General features: G+C 37.6%; 1 protein-coding gene across 4 annotated transcripts in view; it reads left to right on the top strand.

The window, feature by feature from the left end:
* Window positions 1-7,042: 7,042 nt before the first annotated feature.
* The window catches only part of POLI (DNA polymerase iota), a 36,208-nt gene continuing 20,586 nt past the window's right edge, over window positions 7,043-22,664 (top strand). The window contains exons 1-3 of one of the 4 annotated variants that reach the window (XM_005612904.4): window positions 14,932-15,345; window positions 16,555-16,677; window positions 18,843-19,007. In XM_005612904.4, coding sequence (XP_005612961.2) covers window positions 16,641-16,677; window positions 18,843-19,007 — 202 coding nt within the window. In that variant the 5' untranslated portion in view covers window positions 14,932-15,345; window positions 16,555-16,640. Of the gene's footprint in view, window positions 7,213-14,931; window positions 15,346-16,554; window positions 16,678-18,842; window positions 19,008-19,722; window positions 19,837-22,664 lie in introns of those variants that run through there. The other 3 variants (XM_001499790.6, XM_070275666.1, XM_070275667.1) reach the window with 3 other exon arrangements.

The raw sequence follows: 22,664 nt of genomic DNA on the forward strand, positions 1-22,664 counted from the left end.
TCAGTTATGGCCACTCCTTACCAGAAGTGTAGAGATAAGGTACGGGGGTGGTTGGTGCACAAAGTCATGGGGAAAGACAAGGAATTGGGAAACTCTCACTACTTAGCTAAGTGAAATGAGAAAACTCATAGACTAAAAATATTTGAAAAGCAATAGCATACAAAACACATAAATATCTACCATGTTGGAAAGAATTAAGATTAGGAAAGGAAATAACGTGATCATTAGATTGCAATAAAAAAAAGTTTGTGACTGCAAAATCATATGCCAAAAGGAGTAATAGGATTTCAAAACTACACACTGAAATGTTAAGGGGCAAAGGGCATGATATATGGAAACTACTCCCAAATAGTTCAGAAAAAAAAATAATAATGTGTGTCTACATGTGTGGCAAAATGTTAAAAATTGATGAATCTGAGTAAAGGATATATGAGAATTTTTCCACTATAATATGAGAGTACATTCTACTACTATTTTTACAACTTTTCCGTAGGTCTAAAACTATTTCAAAATTAAAAGTTAACAAAAAAGGACTGATAGGAGCAGTTACTCAGCAATTAAACAATGTGGCGGGACTCAGAGGGGAGAAAGACTTCATATTATATTTCATAAACAGGTTAATAGACCTGAATTATAGTCTACATTTGTCCTCCAAGTGACTATGCCATCTTGGACTACTCTTTGAAAAACTGTGGTTTTGGACTAAATCAAGTGATTTTAAAACTGTTGTGTGGATTCTGGAAAAGTACTCTAAGACCAAAAGAGCAAGGCAGGAGGCACCCCAGACCTGCCTTCCATTCCTGTCCCCATTCAACCAGAGCAGCTCCCCTTTTTTGGGATGTACTGTATAGTCGTATTTGAAGAAAGGGTCCCACTGCTTCAAAACAATTTTTTTCCCAAAGCTACCAAACTAGGTGACCTCTAAGAATGATTTCAATTATGAATTTATGGGCTTCAATTGTTTGGAGGGAACTATGTTATTGCAGAGATGGGCAAAGCAGGACCCACAGACCAAATCTAGCCTGTAGATGGTTTTGGGAGGACCCTCTACCTAAGAATGGTTTTTATAATTTTAAATGGTTGACAAGAAAGAGAGAGATTTTATGCCTCATGAAAATTATATGAAATTCAAATGTCATTGTCCATAAATAAAGTTTGATTGGAACACAGCCACACCCATTTGTGTATATACTGTCCATGGCTGCTTTCACTTACAACGGCAGAGATGAATGGTTGTGACAGACACCAGAGACCTTATGCCAACAGAGCCTAGGTATTTATTATCTGGCCCTTATAGAAAAAGTTTGCTAACTCCTCTGTCTTATAAAAACCAGTATCAATTGTATATTTCAGGGAATCCAGTGACTTCTGTGCAGATACTCAGTTAAAAAGGAAAACGTGTTCTTAGGAAAGCTTGGATTAACTAGGGTAAGCCCTTGAATCCAACTGTGAGGTGACAATGAGCTGTGTTTACTCATTCCTGCATTACAGGCGTCATTACAGGTGTGATTGGTAGTTAATCTTTGCCCCTACCCACAAAATGTGCCTCTTATGCAGTCGACCAAGGAAGCTTCTATTATCAACTCTATAATTTCCCTCAAGGATGTTTGCACTGTAGGAAGAGCTCTACAGGAACCCTTGTCCAGAGGTGGGAAGTTCAGGCATTATGGCGGGACTGTGGAGACTTGGAATGGCATGACGTCCTTGGGCAGTGCCCCTCAGATCTCACCTTTTCCACAAAAGGTCAGCCTTAGCTCTACCTCTCCCTTCATTCGCCAGACAGTCAATTTCTGCACAAACCAGAATAGATACTTTCTGCTTTCTGTTGCTATCTGACACAATTATTACTGACTAGGGAATAAAACCTCACCCAATCCCGTAAGAGTTTGGGTGATCAGCAGAGGTTATAGATGGAAAGTATTAGCAATGTTTCTCTCCTACTATTTGGCTCCATTCTTAAGGGTGACATGCTAAGCTCCTGTCTGGCTCAAGGTTTCTATGAAGATCAAGAGAGTTAATGAATGAGAAAGTACTTCATAATGACAATGAAATAATACAAGGGAAAGCATTCCTGAGTTGTGGCACTATGACTATGATGTATACATAGTTGTTATTAAGTTAAAAGTAATGCAAGGTTAGAACTGAAAAAAATCACCAAATTGGTAGTCTTGTTTTTTAGACTATAAGCACATAACAGACAGTTTAGCTGCCCTAATCCTGATAGATACAGTATCCACTGCTGTTTTCTGTTCTCAGTGACTCATGATGTGTATTAGTTTACTAGGTCTGTAATAACAAAGTATCATAAACTGGGGGGCTTCCAACAGCAATTTATTGTCTTAACAGTTCTGGAGGCTACAAGTCCGAAATCAAAGTGTCAGCAGGGTTAGTTCCTTCTGTGAAGGAAAGATCTGTTCCAGATCTCTCTCTCCTTGCCTCGTAGATGGCCGTCTTCTTCCTGTGTCTCTTCATATCGCCTTCCCTCTATGAGCGTCTGTGTCCAAATTCCTTCTTCTTACAAGGATACAGTCATATTGGATTAAGACCCACCATGGTGACCTCTTTTTAACTTGATTACTTCTGTAAAGATCCTATCTTCAAATAAGGTCACATTCTGAAGTACTGGGGGTTAGGATACAACATATGAATCTTGGGGTGACACAATTCAACCCATAACATGAAAGATAGCTTATTTTGTGAATTTGAGGACAAAGTCCTTTTCCTGAAGACCTCATTCTTTGATGACCCATTGATTTTAGTGAAAGATGCTTCTTTCTTCCTTACTTTCTCAACTTCAAGCAAAGCATGTCTCATTTCAACTGCTAAATCTATCTTGTGGAAATGGTGAAGAATCATAAGCTTGCCGTCTACAATACGGCAAAGAATGGTCAGTAAATTCAAAGATCTACCATGTAGAATTCCAGGCATACCCAACTTGGTGTTCCAGTCTTTCAATACACAGATCTTTCCCTAAGAACATAGGAACAATAGGTGAGAGCACACTTACCAATTTCTGCAAGAGCATAGTAAATGGCAGAGGTGTGGTTGTGGTTGAAGTCAGCCTGCTGGCTTGGCTACAGAATACAGTGTAATTAGAAGCGTCTGAGAATGGGTGTTCACCTGTTTAAAGGGAAATTCAAAAAGAATATTTTTAGAGGAACATATCAGTGATAGAACACTTACAAATACCAGATTTCAATAAGTTCTGTCGGGGAGAACACTTTTTTAAGAGACACAAGGCATTGAAGAAGTCTTTCTTTTTGTGGCTGGAATATCTATAAACCTGAAAATTAGCCTATTTATTTATTTTTATTTTTAAACATTCAACTAAATTTATCTGCTATTTTAATAAAGTCATTCCACCTAAAATATTAAGGGCAGCAGCTGGCCTTTCCACTGTTCCCTGAGTGCACCCCCAAAGTCTAAAATACAGTCTTCATTTTCATTTGTCATGTACTAACATGTACTGCACATCTTAATTCAGGCAGTTACTGAAAATGTCTTTGAGGCAGTAAGACTGGTTCTACCTAATTCTCATCTTCTGACTGTACAGGGTTCAATGATAAACTCTGGAAATGAGAAATAAAAAAAAAAGGAAACCTCAAAAGCTTTTAGAAACTTCCTCCAAATTTTTATTCAAGCAGTGACCAGTTTAGTTATTAGCCGTAGGCCTCCCCTGCTACTAATAACTGCTAAAGAGTAGCAAAAGCTGTGTAGGAAACTGTCAGTTTGTGTCAGTGAGGTACATATAAGAAGCTCCAAAGTAATCCTTAGAAAAGACTGAAAAGTGTGTTGTTGGCTTCATGCCTGAGGTGGTCTGCGGGAACAAAGGCCTGAAGGGGAGGTCCTGAGTAACCTTTTGCAGTAGACTGATTTCCAGCCCATGCATTTCTTTATTCATGAATGCCTTTCCACCGTGCAAGAGCTGAAAGTGTACCGGATGGCCTTAAACCAATAGTAAAAAAATGGTGGTAGGGTTGGCCTAGTGGCATAGTGGTTAAGTTCATGCACTCCGCTTCGGCGACCTTGGGACCATGGGTTCAGATCCTGGGTATAGACCCACACATCAAGCCATGCTGTGGCAGCATCTCACATGCAAAATAGAGGAAGATTGGCACAGATGCTAGCTTAGGGACAATCTTCCCCACTAAAAAAAAAGAAAAGGTAGTGACAATCACTGAGCCCAGCTGAACTGAATTGTTGATGCAACAAATACAATGAGAAGGAAAGAATCTTGCATTTCCTGAACACTTACTCAGTGACTAGGTCAGCACTTCACCAACTTTAATGTGCAAAATGAATCATCCAGAGCATCTTCTTAACAAGCATATTCAGATTCAGCAGGTCTGGGGCAGGGCCTGAGATCCTGCCTTTTTAGCCAGTTCTCAGTGACTGCCTGCTGCTGGTCCTTAGACCACACTTTGTGTAGTAAGAGTCTAGATCCTTCATATTTAATATCTCCAATAAATTTGAGAGACAGATATTATTATTATCTTTTAAAACAGACAGTGAAGGAGAGGTTAAAAAATACATAAATGAGGAAAGCTAAAATTTGACTAATAGCAAAGCTCTTATTCTTTCCAATAATCTCATAACACCCCAGAGGAGTAACAGATGTTTTATTTTATTTTATTTTTTAAAATTTGTATCCCACATATGCCTGATCACTTGTGACATTCCTATAAAATTCAGATCCTCAGGCCCCACCCCAATCTATTAAATTAGAATTTTCAGATGACGTGCCTAGGACAAGGTAATTTAAACTGGTACCTGGATGATTCTTGTGATCAGGGACGTTTAGGAAACAGTGATCATTTAGGTCAAAACACTGCAGTTTTGAAACTTAAGTAAGGAGCTCTGGTATTCTATATTTATAAGAGAGCTTCAAAGAACATCGTCTGCTCAGGCAAAAAAGATCTCGGAATCCCTTTAACGCCTTTCAGCTTCACTGAGAAGGACTAGCAGGGTACATGGAAGGAAACTTGCTGGTTTCACGATGTAAGGGATAGGTTTAAACCTGTATCTTATAACAGGGTGCTAAAGTATAGTATCTAATTATGTCGCTTTTCATTGTAAGGTGAAAGCAACAACAGCCACAAAGTTTTCTTTCCCTCTGTTCCACGTTAAGGATCTTTGTCTACCAATCCAGTTATGGAGCATCTGTACTCTAGAACAGAAGCTCATCAGAATAATATTTCCCATACCCAAAGTCTGTAATTAAATTTTTCAGTAGGAACTCTCAATGGGATGAGAGTCAGGTTGGTTCTTTATCTCTACTTTGAAAGGGTAACTGTGCACCAAGGAGATTACCCATAAATTTTTCACTATAGTTCTGAATGGTAAACAAAGAGCCAAAGAAGAAGACTATTTCAAGTAGACATTGAGTTACTTCTTTTATATCACTGATATTTTTTCTGGCTTTAAAAAAACACATTTAGTGTATTGTAATACTATACATTATTAAAAGGCACTCTAGGATCTTGACATAGTTAAGTTAATGTATTTGTGAGATTATATACTTTATTAACTTAATACATTTTGTTATTAAAAGAACCTAATAACTTAATAACTAGAAGACCTTGGATTTTCTTATATATTTCTATATTTTGAAGGAAATATAATTATATACAACCATTTTCAAACAAAATATCACATTTCCTCTTAAAGTTAACAGGATATTTCAAATACGTCGAAAGACTTGTGTGCTGAACTCTCACTACGACACAATTCACACTAAGGCTAGAATCTGTTGCAGCGTAGGTAAAGCAGTATAAACAGACATTTAGAGACAGCCTATTCTGAGTCTGAAGTCTAAATCAGACCTGTTACTTAACTTTTCTGCGTTTCTATTCTCTCATCTGTAAAACAGATACATTCTCTTGCTGAGTTATGTTTTAGACTAGAGATAGATAAATGGGCAAGTATATGGTAGGCGCTTACTGAATTGTAATTATGAAACAGGGTATAATCGCTGAACTGTCAAAAGGACCTCCTTTTAATGATTATGATTTATAAAGGAATCTCAAAGAACGAATTCCGCCATCGCTCATTTAGCAAAGATCCTGCGTTATTTACTTCCTCCATTGGATTACAGTGAAGTCACATGATATCTACTTTTTACTTATTCAAACTCAACTATATGCCCTTGACAAGAAAGGAAAAAAATGGAAAGAAGAAAGAAATTCCCCAGTTTTAAATTAGGCAATTTAGCCCAATATTCCACTCAATGAGCAAATGCTCTGGCATAAATATAAGATGAGAAATGGGAATATTTCTCTCCACTGGTCTCACTTCCAATGGGGCTCTCAAAGTATGAACATTTTGCTGTACAAAGCATAATTCTAACATCTTCAAATATTTATTTCTGTACAAAATATTCCTAAAGCACAAGCCAACAACTCCACTTTATCTGTTGCTCAACTGAAGAAACAATGCTCTGTTTCAAAGCTGGAGGGAAAACGGGCTCTATTAGAAAAATTGAGAAATATCATGTCTCTCTCTGAGGTAACAACTTCCTGAGGAATTTTCCAATGCAATTTTTAAAAATATTTTTATTTTGAAATAATTTTAGACTTACAGAAGTTGCAAAAAAGTTGCAAAAATAGTTCAGAAAGTAATTGTCTATCTTTTACCCAGTTGGTCTAATGTTAACAACGTACATACCCACAATCTAATGATCAAAAGCAGGAGATAAACATTGGTACAAAACTATTAACTAAATTACAAAGCTTATTCAGATTTTGCCAGTTTTTCCCCAATGTCCTTTTTCTGTCCCAGGACGTGATCTAAGATTCCACTTTTCATTTATTTGTTGCATTTTCTTAGTGCCCTGCAGGCTCTGACAGTTCCTTTGTCTTTCATGACTTTGATCTGCGTCTTCATGAAAGTAAAGAAAACTAAATCAAGTCAACATTTAACAAAATGTCTTAAGTAGGTATTGACTTCTTAGGTAATTCTATGTAATACAAAACCAGGATATTTTCTACAGTGGATTATTTATTAATTTGTCATTACACAATTGAATGTAGCAGATGCCATTATCAGAACGAATATAACTACCCAAGTGATAACAAAAAGCACAAACTGCTCTTGCTCTTAGATAGTTACTATCTTACAGCAGGAGCCACTTCAGACACTGGTGGAAGAATCTGTTGGTAGCGTTCCATTTCTAACACCTCAGATGGATCGGAGATTCAGCAATTTTGACTTCAGGTACTCATTACTCCTGATTTCTTAATAATCTTTCTGGATTTTATTCAAAACAAAAATAAGCTAAAGTTTATAGACATGTAAGAATCCCTCATGTAGAAACTCTTTTTTAAGGAGTGATGATTTTAACAGCAGTAATTATCGGTTTGGTGCCAGTAGGTTTAAAAATATCCTTCAACTGTAAATATTAAATGGGCATTAACTGCAAAGATAATATCTTTTAAGGATTTTAAAGTAGGGAAAATAAGAGTTGAGACCTAGGAGGTTTAAAAATTCTGTAAACATAATTCAAAGAGTCATAGTTATCTATATATGTATATTAACTATCATAAAAAGGCAGAATTTTCATTGCACTTTTGACTATTGTAGCAACATATAAGTATTTCTCTAGAGGACTCTTTTTCCCCAGTTTTATTGGTATAATTGACAAATAAAAATTAAATATACTTCGGGTGTATGATGTGGTGATTCAAGATATGTAGACCTTGTGAAATGATTACCACAATTAAGTTAATTAACACATCCATCGTCTCATGTAGTTACCTTTTTGTGTATGTGTGGTGAGTCTAGAGGACTCACTATTTTCAGGTTTTTGTTCTTTTATTTGTAAAGATTTGAAAAAATATTGTGGTTATTTAGATTCTGTTTTGTGACTACCTACTTTTTTTAAATAAACTTTTTATTTTGGAATAAATGTATGTTTACAGAAAAGTTGCAAAGATAATAAAGAAAGTTCTCATACATTCCTCACCAGTTTCCCCTGTTGCTGACATCTTACATTACTGTGGCATTTTGGTTAAAACTAAAAAACCAGGGGGCTGGCCTGGTGGCTGAGTGCTTAAGTTTGCACGCTCTGCTTCGGTGGCCCAGGGTTTGCCAGTTGGGATCCTGGCCGTGGACCTAGCACTGCTCATCAAGCCATGCTGAGCATCCCATATACAAGAACTAGAAGGACCTACAACTATGTATAGGGGGGCTTTAGAGAGAAAAAAAAAGGAGGAAGATTGGCAACAGATGTTAGCTCAGGGCCAATCTTCCTCAAAAAAAGCCCCCAAAACCTAAGAAACCAACATTGATACATTTTTGTAAACTTGCAATTTTATTTGGTTTTCACCAGTTTTTCCATTAATATTCTCTTTCTGTTCTGGAATCCAATCCAGATTGCCACAGTGCATTTAGTTGTTACGTCTCTTTCACTCTGTGACAGTTCCTTTTACCCTGTCTTTCATGACCTTGACAGTTTTGTAAATACTGGCTAACTGTTTTGTAAAACACCTCTCAATTTGGGTTTGTCTGAGGCTTTCTTATGATTACATTGAGATTATGCCTTTTTGGCGAGAATTCCACAGAGGGATGCTGTGCCCTTCTGAACGCATCCTGTCAGGGTCGTATGATAGCTACTTGATAGTTTTGGTCAAGGTAGTGGCTGTCAAGTTTCTCCACTGTAAATTTACTATTCCTCTCTTCCCATCCTATGTTCTTTGGAAGCAAGTTATTGTCTAGTCCATTTGCAAGAGGGGCAGCTTATCTACATATATTATTTGGATTTCTTCTATAAGGGAGATTTGTCTATACTGGACTTTTAAAATCTGATACTATTAAATTATCCAATTGATGTTGAAATAATGCTATTCATTTATTGCACATATGTTTTTGGTAGATACCAATAAAGTACAAGGCATACTAGGTCCCTGCCCTAACACAATTTATATTCTAGTAGGGAGAGATTAAAAACAAGTAAACAGCAAATAAAAAATTACGTATTTGGATAAGTGTTATAAGTGATACTCAGTATGTCATGAGAGAATGTGGTGATTCTTGGGGAGCCCATCTGAAACAGTGTGGTTTCAAAAGGTCAGTTACAGGTGTTGATATTTGAATTGAGAACTGGAAGCAGAGAATAAGCCAGTTCTGTGAAAAACTTTTCAAAAAATAGAGTGGTCTGGAGGCAGGAAATTGTCCTATAATGGTTAATTTCATGCATCAACTTGACCTGGTCACAAGGGTACCCAGACATTTGGTTAAACACTACTCTGGGTGTGTCCATGAGGATGTTTCTGGATGAGATTAACGTTCAAATTGGTAAACTGAGTAAAGCAGATTGCCCTCCCCAACATGGATGGGCCTCATCCAATCTGTTGAAGGCCTGAATAGTACCAAAAGGCTGAAGGGAATTCACTCTCTCGGCCTGACTGTCTTAGAGCTGGGACACTGGTTTTCTGCTATCAGACTTGGACTCCAACTGGAATTTACACCATCGGCTTTGCTGGTTCTCAGGCCTTCTGGCTCAGACTGAAACTCTATCATCAGCTCTCCTGGGTCTCTAGCTTGTTGACTACAGACTAATACATGTCCCCAGAACAGAAAGGGGGCTGGTGTGGCCCAAGTGCCAGGAAAAATGATAAACCACTATGAGAAGTAGAGAAGAAAAGTGAAGGCTGCCCCAATGGGGCCTTGAGGACCACATGAGAAAGGGGTTTGAATTTTGCTCTAAAGGTTGTAGAAAGCCGTTGAAATGTTCTTGGCAGGAAAATTAATTATTTCATTATTAGAGATCATTCTAGGGCCCACAGATGGTAAAGGGCAGATGTAGGAAGTCACTGCTGTAGGCTAAGCCGGAGATGACTATGTGTGGTCTGGACGAGGAGTGTGCCAGCTCAGATGCAGAGAAGTGGAAGGATTTGAAAGAACATTTGCAAGGAGAACTGACAGGCTTCGTGTATCATGGCATACTTTCATACAGTGTTTCTTAATATAAAAAGATAAAGAAATTCTTATAGAATTTTAGGAGGTTAAATTTGTCCTAGGGAAGGGTGGGATCAAACTCCCGAAGAAGGATACAAAGATAGACACACAAGGATGTTCACTACTGCAAAAAATCAGAAATAAGTGTCCATCAATATGAAACTGGTAAAACAGAGCATCTACCAAAAAAAAGGCAGTAGATTTCTGTGCACAGAAAAGAAGTGATGATCAAGAGATATGAAGTGAAAAAACATGGTGAAGAAGTGTCTGTGTAGTATGATCCCACTCATGTAAATTAGAAATGATGATCACTATGTCTACCCCATATTAAGCATTATAAGAAAAAGTCTGATGAAGCCTATCAATAAATACTGTTAACAGTGCTTAACTCTGTTAACAGTGGCTATCTCAAGGTGCAGTGTGGATAATGGGGGGTTTTCACTTTATGCCTTATACCTTTTTGTTTTACTGGAGTATCTTAAACAATGGATGAGAAGAAAAAAATTTTTTATCAGAAGTATATGCAGTACTTTCAGGATTAACAGGTACTTTAATGAAGTCTTTGAACCAACTTTAAGAAATAAGTCCTATAGGGGCCGGCCTGGTGGCACAGCAGTTAAGTGCGCACATTCCGCTTTGGCAGCCTGGGGTTCACCAGTTCGGATCCCAAGTGTGGACACGGCACCACTTGGCAAGCCATGCTGGGGTAGGCGTCCCACATATAAAGTAGAGGAAGATGGGCATGGATGTGAGCTCAGGGCCAGTCTTCCTCAGCAAAAAGAGGAGGATTGGCAGCAGATGTTAGCTCAGGGCTAATCTTCCTAAAAAAAAAAAAAAACACACAACAAACAACAAACAACAAAAGAAAGAAGTCCTATAAATATTATTTTCCTTTATAGAGAGTTTATATCACACTCAAACCAGGAAAATAGAGATTACTGATTAAATTGAAATTATTAACATTTCCAAGAGGATGTTGCAACCACATTTATTCATTTCCTTCAAATTAACATCAAAAACAAGTAAGTTTATAAAGGTTTTTCTACGTCATTTATTCAGGCAATGACTCTCACAATGGTTTTTGTAGCTTGGTAAAGAAGTAGATACAGAAATTTATTTGTGAAATAAAACAAAACCTTCTTTTTAACTTCTGCTTTATGAAGGACTGTTAAAGCATGGTTATCCCTGAGCAACAAGATTATGGGTTATTTCCATTTTCTTCTTACCTCCTGTCTGTATTTTCCAAGTTCTCGATAATAATCACAAATTACTTTCGCAGTCAGAAAAAGAGGTTAGTTTTTTTAAAATTGTTACATTAAAGATAGGTGTCCATAAATTCAACACAGTATACCTGAACTATGTCAATCTGCTTGCACTTTCTATATGACATCAAGTAGTTCTCCTTTTCTCAATGACTGAACTTTGCAGACTTTATTTACAAACTGGGACCGAATCACTTGCATTGTGATCACATTAGTCCCCACCTCTCTCCATCCAAAATGACAAGGCAAAGTCCATTGAGCACACCCTGACAAGCAACATTTTAAAGGTCATTACTAAAATTACTATGCAGGCTTCAACAGAACCACAAAGAAAGGTCAAAGCAAAGAGACGCTGACTGTTAGAAAAACTCCAGCCTCTTACACCATTTCTTAGCCACAATCTCATGGCATGTAGCAAATATTTTTAGATTACACTGAGAAAGCTTGAAACTGCAGCTTTGGTGTGCAGCGTGATGTGCAAAAAAAGAGAGAGAAGAGGATTTCTTCACAATGTTTGAAGTTTTTATGCAAAGGGTTCAAGATCCTTGGATGAACGTTAGTAAGTAAATACTACATGACATGCACCTGGTACAACAGCATATCATAATTATAGTTTGCTTTCATCCATCTGAAGCCTTTTTGTATTTTCTGGTTTTAGCTTCTAAGCCTTGTAAATTATTTCTGACTCATTAGCCTTTCACCCTAGGGGCAACTCAGAAGCTCCATAAAAGTATGGATATTTTTCTTAAACTTCTTTTCTAGCAAATGCATTCATTTACTCTTTAGCCTCAGAATGTAAATTCCTACAGTGAAAAGCAACTAAATAATACTTGTCTCCCTTTCTTATATCCTCCTGGTTCTAAAAATGTCATATTTATAACTAAAAGCACATATCTGAAGACCAATTCTTTATTACAACTGAGGACCTTCAGCAGAGGAGGGAGTTGGGAGCAGGATGGTGTAAACACTACTAGGCCAGAATGCCCCAACCTTGGCCCAATTGGCTCCTTGGGCTGGATAATTCCTTGTTGTGAAGGGCTATCCTGTGCATTGTAGGATGTTCAGCAATATCCCTGGCCGCTACCCACTAGATGCCAGTAGCACAGAGCTCCAATCCCCCACATATGACCACCAAAAGTGCCTCCAGATATTGCCAAGTATCTCCTAGGGGACAAAATGGACCCCACTTGAGAAGACCAAACAACATACAAAACCAAGCCCTTTGTGCCACTGCCAATTCAAATTGTTCCTTCGACCCCACGATCAACTTCTACCTACCTACCTACCACCAACCTAAAATAGAGACACTCACAAACACCCTCACACTCTTCATGCTGAAGCCCTTGAACATTGTCAAGAGTCCTCCCTCTGAACCATATGTGGTCAACTCAGCCAGGAGGAGAGAAGCAGGCACTGCTGTTTCCCACCTCTCACTGACATGGGTGTTCATGCTTGTCACTTTTAACATATGTAAATTCATAATGTCTTGACTTCTGAAGCACTAAAATATTTCCAGTTTCTTTATCCACTAGCCACACTCTGCAGCCCCACGCTCCCTCATGAATATAGTTTCAACCATAATTTTATTTACTTAAATATGCTTATTCTACCTTGTGTTTTTCTCACTTGGCACTTAAATATAATACTATGATCTAGGCTCAAAATATTTACTTCCTGAAATTATCCTAGATTAGAGTCCCTTAATTAAAATGGGGGGAAAGGATTTATAGAATTAAAAAGAAAAAACAAAAAACAAAAACGCTTTCCCTAATTCATCCCACAACAAAGCAACACAAATTAGCTCATATAATTTTCTTTTGATGCCTCCTAATATATTCGAGGAATGTTTATTCTCCATACTCCAGGTCGTCTGGTGTTTGAAGCACCAAGGAAAATGGGCAGAGGGAGAGATTTCCTCTATGGAAGAAATATTATTAATGAATTCTTCTCTATGGAAAACTCTGAAAAATGAATCTACCATTACTAACTTTGTAATCTTGAATAAGCACCTTAGTCTCTGCTGGCTTGTTTCACCTTTGGTAAAATGAGAATAGTGATTCCTACCCTCTAGGGCACATTGAATGAGATAATCTGTTCTAAACTCTTAGCTCTGTGCCCAACATATAGGTGGTTTAATAAGTCATTTTCCGTGCCACCTCCCTTCTTTGTCCCCAGCACCAGCTAAATAATTTGTGAGGTCCAGTGCAAAATGTAAAGGACGGGTCCTTTATTCAAAATTATTAAGAATTTCAAGACAACAGCACATCATTAGACCACATGTGGGGCCCTTCTAGGTAGCTCTGTTATTGCATAGGTTGTATACACTCATAAAGCCAGCTTGGCTTGTTCCCCTAGGGTTTTCAAAGTTCCATTTGTCTATCCTTTTACTAAATTAAAAGCCACTTTTCAATTTGATAACTGACAGAGAAATAAACGCAACTAGAGAGGGCTCGATTATGTGTTTTGTTTTTCAGTGCTGGCTCACTTTTACTCAAGCTGCTGAGTGTTAATGAGCCCAGGACTCTTAGAAAGGAGCTGTTTTAATTTGCCATGGTATTTTAGAGGTGTGTATCATTCTCAACATGGAGGAATTAAAAAAATACCTTCGTTGTCTACAAGTAATTGAACCCTTGAAGAGAGCCCAAGAGGCACTTAGTGACCAAAGAGGTATTTAATTCAAAAGGTCGAAAGCTCTTTATCTAGACTTATCAAACAGCACTCACAAAGAAAGCAGTATAGTTCTAAATCAGTGTCTTAGATCCTAGACTGGAGACTTTTAAGGAACTGGTCCAGATGTCTAAGGGTAAAATATCCAAAGAGGAAGAACTGGGTCTCCAAACCAGAGCCCCGGCTCTGCTCGTTATTCCTTCTCCTTCATGGACGCATCAACATGTCCTTCAAAGGGTTTCTCAATGTTCTCACATCCTATTTACAAGAGCAGATCCTGTAAAAAACAAAATGTGTGTGAATACATGTATATATGTATACAAACACACCCCTCCCACACCTACACCCAGGCACACAGGCATCTTAACAGAAGGCAAAGAGAACTAACATTTATTAAGCACCTCCTCGGTGCCAGGTGCTTTATATACATTGGAATATTAAAGTACATGTTAGTTTTCATCCATTCATTCATTAAATCTCAAGACACCCAAGACAGCTTTTTTTCTTTTTTTTTTTACAGTGGCGATACTGAGGCTCGGAGCAGTTATGTAACCCGGCCCAGATCACAGTTAGCAAGTTGGACGGTCTGGATTGGGGATTTTATGACCTCAAAGCTCATATACCAAAATCCTATTCAGTTTAAATGATTAAAAATTCAGAGTTCCAATTTGTCACAGTATCTGTGAATCAAACAACAAACAAAATGCAACAAACCTCAACATATTTGCTAATTTTATTAGTTTACATGACCACCTTGCTCTTACCATAATTTCCACCCTTTCCCCGACTCCCATCATTATAAATCATTCAGTTTCTTAGGGCTGGCAATTTTGCTAACGCTGATTGGGAGGCCACGATGGCCTCTCAGAAAAGATTAAAAGGTAACATTTGTGGTGTGGAACTAACACCGAAGCCCTCAAGAAAAACACGAGCAGTTTGGGATGGCAATTCCTCACTTCCGGCCTCGACTCGGCAGGAGGAAACTTCCAAACGTGGGTCGGGACGATTCCCAGTCCGCGATTCCCTCCGGGCAGCTGGCGCGTCAGCCCGGACAGCGCAGGCGCCGGGGCGGTCGGCCCACGGTTTCCCTGGAGACCGGGCGGCCGCGGCCGGAAGCTGCGCGGCGGTTGGCCTCGGCTGGAGGGAGAAGCTGGGGGTGGAGCCGGAGGAGGAAGGCGGCCGCGACCAGGAAGAGGAGGCGGCTCGAGCCATGGAGCGGGCGGAGGCGTGGGCCGGAGACTCGCCGGGGACGCCGGAGCCTGAGGAGCTCGGCGGCCTTCCTTGGTGTAAATGAGAAGGGCGGGGCGGGCGGACACCAGGGCGGCGGCGGTGGCCGTTGGGGTGTGACGGTCCCCGCCCCGCTCGGTTCCTTTCCGTCTTCCTGGCTGCGCCGAGAACCGCCCTGCATGGGTGTTTTGTAGCTGAGAGCAGGAGAGGGATGGCTTCGTCCAGTAGGAATAGGGTGGGTGCGACAGGGTATTCGTCGAGGGTGCATTTGTCATCCTTCCACCCGCCCGCCAGAAGCCTGAGAGGCTCGGGGCGGTTCAAGGTGCAGAAGTGGAGAGCCTTGTCGCCCGCTTGGCACAGGTTGGGGCCTGGCCTCAACCCGGCCTGGAAGGAGAGGCTCGAAGCCGAGGCCGAGGCCCGTCTGCTGGGGCTGCCTCGCCGGTGCCCGCTTCCAGCCTCTGGGCTCTACCTTGTGCCGCCCATCCCCAGCGCGTGGGGCCAGGGCTCTCCTTGCTTGCCCATTTATTATTATTATTAAAGTTAAATTTTGAAATCATTTTACGTTTACAGAAGTTGCAGAGATAGCTTTTCCTAACGCTAATCTCTTACATCGCCGTGATACATTTGTCAAAACTAAGAAATTAACATTGGCATAATATTATTAATTGAAGTGCAAGCTTTATTCCGATTTTACCAGTTTTTTCCACTCAATTTTTTTTTTTTTTACTGTTCCAGGATCCAAACCAGAATGGCACATTGCATTTAGCCTACTTTGTTTTAACTGGTGTTAAGAGCTGTAGTCTCCTGTCTTATCCCTCCCACCCATGGCATGAACTGCTTTTTAAAGTGCAAGAAATATTTACTCATTGTTTCAGTTTAGCGAGTATTCGTTGGTGGTTTGTTAAATGTCAGGCACTGTTCTTGGTACTGGGAATTCAGCACTGAACCAGATAATCCTGCTTTCCTGTGGGCGCTAAATACAGACCACTGGGACCCATAGTTTCTGTCTTCTGCTGTTTTGTATTTCTGATTTTTGTCTTTTAGTTTAGGGACATGCCACTTGGAATAATTTTTGTTGGTTGAAATCAGCGTTTAAACTCGTGTGCCCCCTCTGATTTACTCTAAATTTTACTGTAAACTTCCTAGTGGTAGGATTATCTCTTACAACTTCCGTTATTGATCAATTCCTCAAATTTATTACTATCCTGAGAAAAATACAGCGCACAAAAAAATGCTAGTAACAGGACTGAATACTCTACTGTAGGTGGAGTTTCTCTCATGTTTGTAATTTTTAGATGCTTTGACGCAATACCTCCAGGAAAAATCTTTTAAAGTCACTCTACATTCTTCTTTCTCAGTTACCATGTTTTAAGGAATGTCAGTTGCTCAGGGATGATAAGCAGCCTAAATACGTTTTGTATTTTTTTGCGTATTGTGCATGCAGTTCATGATCAAGTGGTGCCGGCAGGAAGTTCTTCATTCAGAGTCATAGTACACGTGGATCTGGATTGCTTTTACGCACAAGTGGAGATGATCTCAAATCCGGAACTAAAGGGCAAACCTTTAGGTAATTCTGGGCATTGCTAATATTTTCATAGTATGAGAGGATTAGCTACTCATTTATTATGTTTATTATATTCTTATTTATTAACCGTATTAAGAAAGATTTGGAAGCACTTCTTAAAGGTGCTTTATAAACAGTGATCTATGTTTCACTACTAGGTGTGTACTTTATAAGCCTCATTTATTGAATGGTGAGTTTGAGGCAAGTAGTATGGTCAACTGAACAACTGAACAGAGACCGTAAGAAACTTCTAGTCTTTTTCCCAATGTTTGAAATTTTACAATCCTCTTATCTCAAAAACAACCTCTTTACTTTTATTACATTTTGATGGAAGCTTTCAGCTATCTTCCCCTTTTGAAATTAACTCTTAAATTGTGTGATGTCTGACAAAATAGTTGGATTTTGAACAGAACCCTAAATATTAAGGCATATGTGGCAAGCTTTCTGTAAAACACAAGTGTCTTTAAATAAAAGGCAAAGAGAAATTTTACATTGAGGATTTACTTATTAATATGTTGCCTTGTTTTAACATTTTTATTATTTCTTAAAATGGAAAAGTAATTTAAATTTTCAAAAATTTCTTTTACGCGTGTAGTAAGGACTTATCTTTTAGTATAAGCTTAAAGAGCAATTTTGGTTCACCTGCTGCTGCTCTCTTGTGCCTGGTTTGGTTGTGATAAATCCTAGTTCAACCCAGCCTAGTTGATTTACTAAAGAACAAAGAGATGACTAGCTTTTGGTACTCCAAGCTTGGGCTAGGATCTTTCAATTTTCCTAAGGGTGTCAAGAAGTTAGGATTAGGGGGCCTAAGTTTTTTCCTGAATGCATTTCTAATTGGTAGCATTGTCACGCAAGATGTTTTATAGAAAATGCTTGAGGGCCGGCTGCGTGGCCGAGTGGTTAAGTTCGCGCGCGCTCCGCTGTGATGGCACAGGGTTTGGATCCTGGGCGCGGACATGGCACTGCTCGTCAGGCCACGTTGAGGCAGCGTCCCACATCCCACAACTAGAAGGACCTGCAACTAAGATATACAACTATGTACAGGGGGGATTTGGGGAGATATAGCAGGACAAAAAAAAAAAAAGAAAGAAAGAAAATGCTTAATAAAAAGGTATTGTGTAATTAAGACAGGAATGAATGAGTATCCGGAAGTGAGGGATGTGATGATGAAAGTTTCTAGGAGAATGCATAAGTAGACTTTCAGCTATACTCAATAAACATATGACTAAACGTGGGCTGGTGACATATAGTGGTGGTCCATATAATTCAGCATTAAAAGACTGCTCTTTCAGTTGAGGATGTTACCAATCTGACTTTTTATATAGTTCACTGATAAATCTTAAATTACTACTTTTGACCCAATGTTCTGTTTTTGGGCATAATCTGAAATGTCAAAAATCTTTATGTGAAATAATGTTTCTTTGCCTTGTTTATGATATCAAAATTTTAGAAACAAATGTCTTACATTAGGGGAATGGGTGTAACCTTATTTTCCTTCTTCTTGTTTGTGTTTTACGTATTTTAAGTGAACGTTATTTTTATAATGGTAAAAAGTAGTCGACTTGTGTAAAGAGAAGAATAATTTTAGCAATGTTAAGCCACCAGTAAACTAGAATTTGATACATTCTGTAGATGACCATAATTTAATCATTTTTGATAATGAGGAGGGCTTAGAATGCCACCTCACCGTCTGATCTTTTCTGCAGATTACTATGAAGAACAGTCCAATAATTAGAACATTTATTGGGGGGAGATCCCTAATAATTATAATAGAACTTTGTTTCATAGTCATTGCAAAGTTACTCAGAAGGTGAGTTTTTCTAGCAGCAGCCAGTAATTAATTGTACCTAGTTATTTTCATCTGCTGTATGTTTTGGTAAAAAATGGCCTAGAGTTATATACAGAAAAAAATCCTGGAAGGGTTTTATTTATATCTTTTCGCTGAAGATTCCATACAATATATTGATATATGGTAATTTTTGTCAAATTCTACTCCGTAGAATTTTGATGAATGGAGTTGACATTTTTTAATTGAGATAGACCTTTTTATTCTTCTCAAAACAAATTGCATTACAACTTACAATTATAATATGGAATTAATAAATTATATTTTAAGATGTTTCTTCAGTCCTGCTCAATTTTCTCATAAAATGTTTATTTTTTTATAGGAGTTCAGCAAAAATCTTTGATGGTTACCTGCAACTATGAAGCTAGGAAACTTGGAGTTAAGAAATGTATGAATATCAGAGATGCAAAAGAAAAATGTCCACAGCTGGTGTTAGTTAATGGAGAAGACTTGACTCGTTACAGAGAGATGTCATATAAGGTTACAGGTACAGATTATGGACAATATACTTTCAGCATTAATTTTTATATAGGATGCCTAGTCACTACATGAATCTTTTAATAAGTGTAAAATGCCGTCAGTCACTTCCTTTTTGTGAATAACTTTTTATTTTGGGTCTTGCCTGCTTTAAAAAAATTTTTTATGTGAGAGATGACTTTATGTATTAAGAGTAATGTTGACAAAAAGAGTATAGTTGGAAGGAATTTGAATTCTATCATGACTAGTGTTTATATAAATATGAGAAAAAATATAAAACAAAATTTAAAAGTGAGAAAAAGGGAAGCTGTACCAAAGAAAGCCAAAGATTTTTAATTTTAAATGTCAAATTTAAATAAATTATGAAGAAATATGCTGTACTCTAATGCACTAATGGTAATTGGGAGAAGCTTCTGTAATGTTTGATTAACATACCTAAAAAGTGATCTAAGAACTATGAGCAAAAATAATGGGTAAATTAATTTTTTCTTAGATTTGTATATATATTACTAAATATTACAGTGTAGATAAACTCCTCATACTAAGGTTTGAGTTTGAATCTTAGTGTTTTAGTTCATTACAGGAAAAATGAAAATGTATGTACTGGCATATTGCAAATATATATAATTTAAAAATGTATAAGAGGGGCTGGCCTGGTGACATAGTGGTTAAGTTCACGCACTTTGCTTTGGGACCTGGTGTTTTCAGGTTTGGATCCTGGGCACGGACCTAGCACTGTTCTTCAAGCCACACTGTGGCAGCATCCCACATAAAATAGAGGAAGATTGACACAGATGTTAGCTCAGAGCCAATCTTCCTCATCAAAAAAAAAAAACAGTGTAAGAATCAGCCTTTTATTTTTTTGCCATTTTTTATTGTTCTTTTGTTATTTGTAGTAGTTTTCAGATGAAAGGGTTAAATACCATAATATCCAAAAGCTCTTACAAATTAGTAAGAAAAAGAAACTCCAGAAAAATGGACAAAGGATAGGAATAGGGAGTTGACAAAATGAGCAAACCCAATATCCAACAATTCAGTGGAAAAAGAATGCTCAAATTCATTAGTGGCTCAGAAAATTTGAATTAGTAAGATATTATTTTATATCCATCATACCTGCCAAAAAATAATGTGAGAAAAAATAGAAACATAAAATATTACAGGCATTCTAGAAACATTTTTTGAAATTAAAGATATATGTTATATTCTTTAACCCAGTGATATCACTGCTGGGAATTTATCTAATAGAAATAAAATCATAGGGGCTGGCCCGGTGGCACAGCGGTTAAGTGCTCACGTTCCGCTTCTTGGTGGCCCAGGGTTCTTGGGTTCGGATCCCGGGTGCGGACTTGGCACCGCTTGGCAAAAGCCATGCTGTGGCAGGCATCCCACATATAAAGTAGAGGAAGATGGGCATGGATGTTAGTTCAGGGCCAGCCTTCCTCAGCAAAAAGAGGAGGACTGGCAGTAGTTAGCTCAGGGCTAATCTTCCTCAAAAAAAAAAAAAAGTAAAAAAAAAAAAGAAAATCATAAAAACATACGTACAAAAATGTTTATTGTAGCATGGTTCATAATTGATAAAAATATGGAATGAAAACCTGTGCTCATCAGGATGAGAATGACTAAACACGCTAAGGCTTTTATGATGAAATATTATATAGCTATTAAAAAAAATGCATTGGTGCTGTATTGTTTGACCTATAGAAGATATGCCTTGTTGTTGAGTGAGTAAAAGGAAAGTTGCAAAAACTTGTATCACATTTTTCTATATGTGTAAAACAGTGGTCCAAACCCCTCCTCCCACATATATGTATGTGTCTATAGATGATCAAGAAGAGAGACTTGAGAGGATATGTACTAGGTTTCTAACATTGCTTAACTTCTGAAGGGGAAAAGGCAGTGCTGAAATGAGAGGAAGGGGCAAGAAGCGTTAGTCAAGCAAAAAAGAGAAGACTACAGTCCCAAAATATCACTTGTGTTTCTATGCCAAATTGTGTATGTGTCTGAATATTACGAAGTTAATTTTTAGTGTACACAGAAGCGGTTATATAACACATAAAGTTGTGCATTTGGCTTTATTCTTGGTGATCTTTCATATCATTCCTACAGCTCTTGCTCATTCGTTTTAATGCCTTTGCGGTATTCCACTGTATTTTGTTCCATACTTATTTAACCAGGTTTTTAGTGGTAGGAAGACAGTATGTACATTTTATGCCTATTGTCTCTACATAATTATTACTAGCACCTTCCGTCATTCAAAAAATGTCTTGTTTTGGATGATAAATTATATGGTTTCCCTGATAGTGATGGATTATTAGGCTGTTACCAGCTTTTTACTCTTACAAATACATGCTTCCATAGACGTTTTCATATAGAAATTTTGGCATACTTTTATGGGGATATCCATATGGTAAGTTCCTACCTGCTAGATCAAAGGTAATTTGCATTTAAAATTTTGAATACTGCTATATGTTGCACTTGAAGTTGTCCCAACATATTTCTAGTATGTATGAGTGTGTTAGATATTCTCAAATTGTAAAGATTTTGCTTGGTAGGTAAAAGAAACAGTAAAGTCATTGTTTTGACTTGCATTTCTCTATGAGTAAGTTTGAGCATTTTTTCATACATTTTTGGTCGGTTATATGTATTTTTTCTGTGAATGGCCTATTCACTTTGGCCTATTTTTCATTTGGATTGTTCATCTTTTTTCTAACTGGTTTGTGTCATTTTTTTGGAAGTTAAGGAAATTAGCCCTTTGATGGCCATATGTTATAAATATATTTCCAATTTGTATCTCATCGTTTTTATGTTATTTGTGGTATCAGACATACCAATCTTTCTTTTATGACTTCTGTGCCACTGCACCTTTTCACAGTGAAAATATCATACTGAAAATTTAGTGAGTAAATTTGACTTTCTACACTGATTTTATAAAGTATCTTGAAAGAATTAAAAATGCACTAATAGCAAGAAATATTCTAAGCATGATTTGTGCATTGATAAAGTTATTTTGTTAATTTTTCTCATAGTATTTTCTGAATTGATGTAGGCAGATAGCCTATAGTCCCATACTGAATTTATCTTTGATCTATTTATGGTGTATAACCTTATTGTTTATGCTATATTTTTATTCTACAGTATTATACTTTTTTGTCTAGATAGTTTTTTTTCTCTAATTATGAACTCCTCTCTTTGGCCTTGCAAAAGAATATGTAAAAATAAATGCATCTTGTTTATGAAGTTGACAGCGAAAAGGAGATTAACTTCAGGAATGGGATAAGTGATTTATCCCTGTGACCTAGTAATAGAACCGATATAATCAATTGATATTTAGTGGTCCACCAGGCTTGTGCACAATTCTATATTTGACTTGTTTTTCTGTTTAGTACTTAAAACCTTGTCCTTTATTTTTCTTATACAGTATTGTTTTGATATACTATTTTATTTTCTACCTGTTCCTCTTGGGTATCTGGTATATACTTTTGAAAAAAAATTGCAGAAGTTGATGAGGGAAATGCAAAATAATTCTTTTATATGATCAGACATATTGTCAGTCTCTCCTCAGGGTACACAACTCGTTTTTTCCAGGTAGGTCAGAAATGATTTTTGGTGGTCACCAGGTCACATTATTATCTTTGTTGTTTTCTCCTGATAGTATCAATATTGGCAT

This window comes from Equus caballus, chromosome 8 (assembly GCF_041296265.1).
Source record: "Equus caballus isolate H_3958 breed thoroughbred chromosome 8, TB-T2T, whole genome shotgun sequence".
NCBI lineage: Eukaryota > Metazoa > Chordata > Mammalia > Perissodactyla > Equidae > Equus > Equus caballus.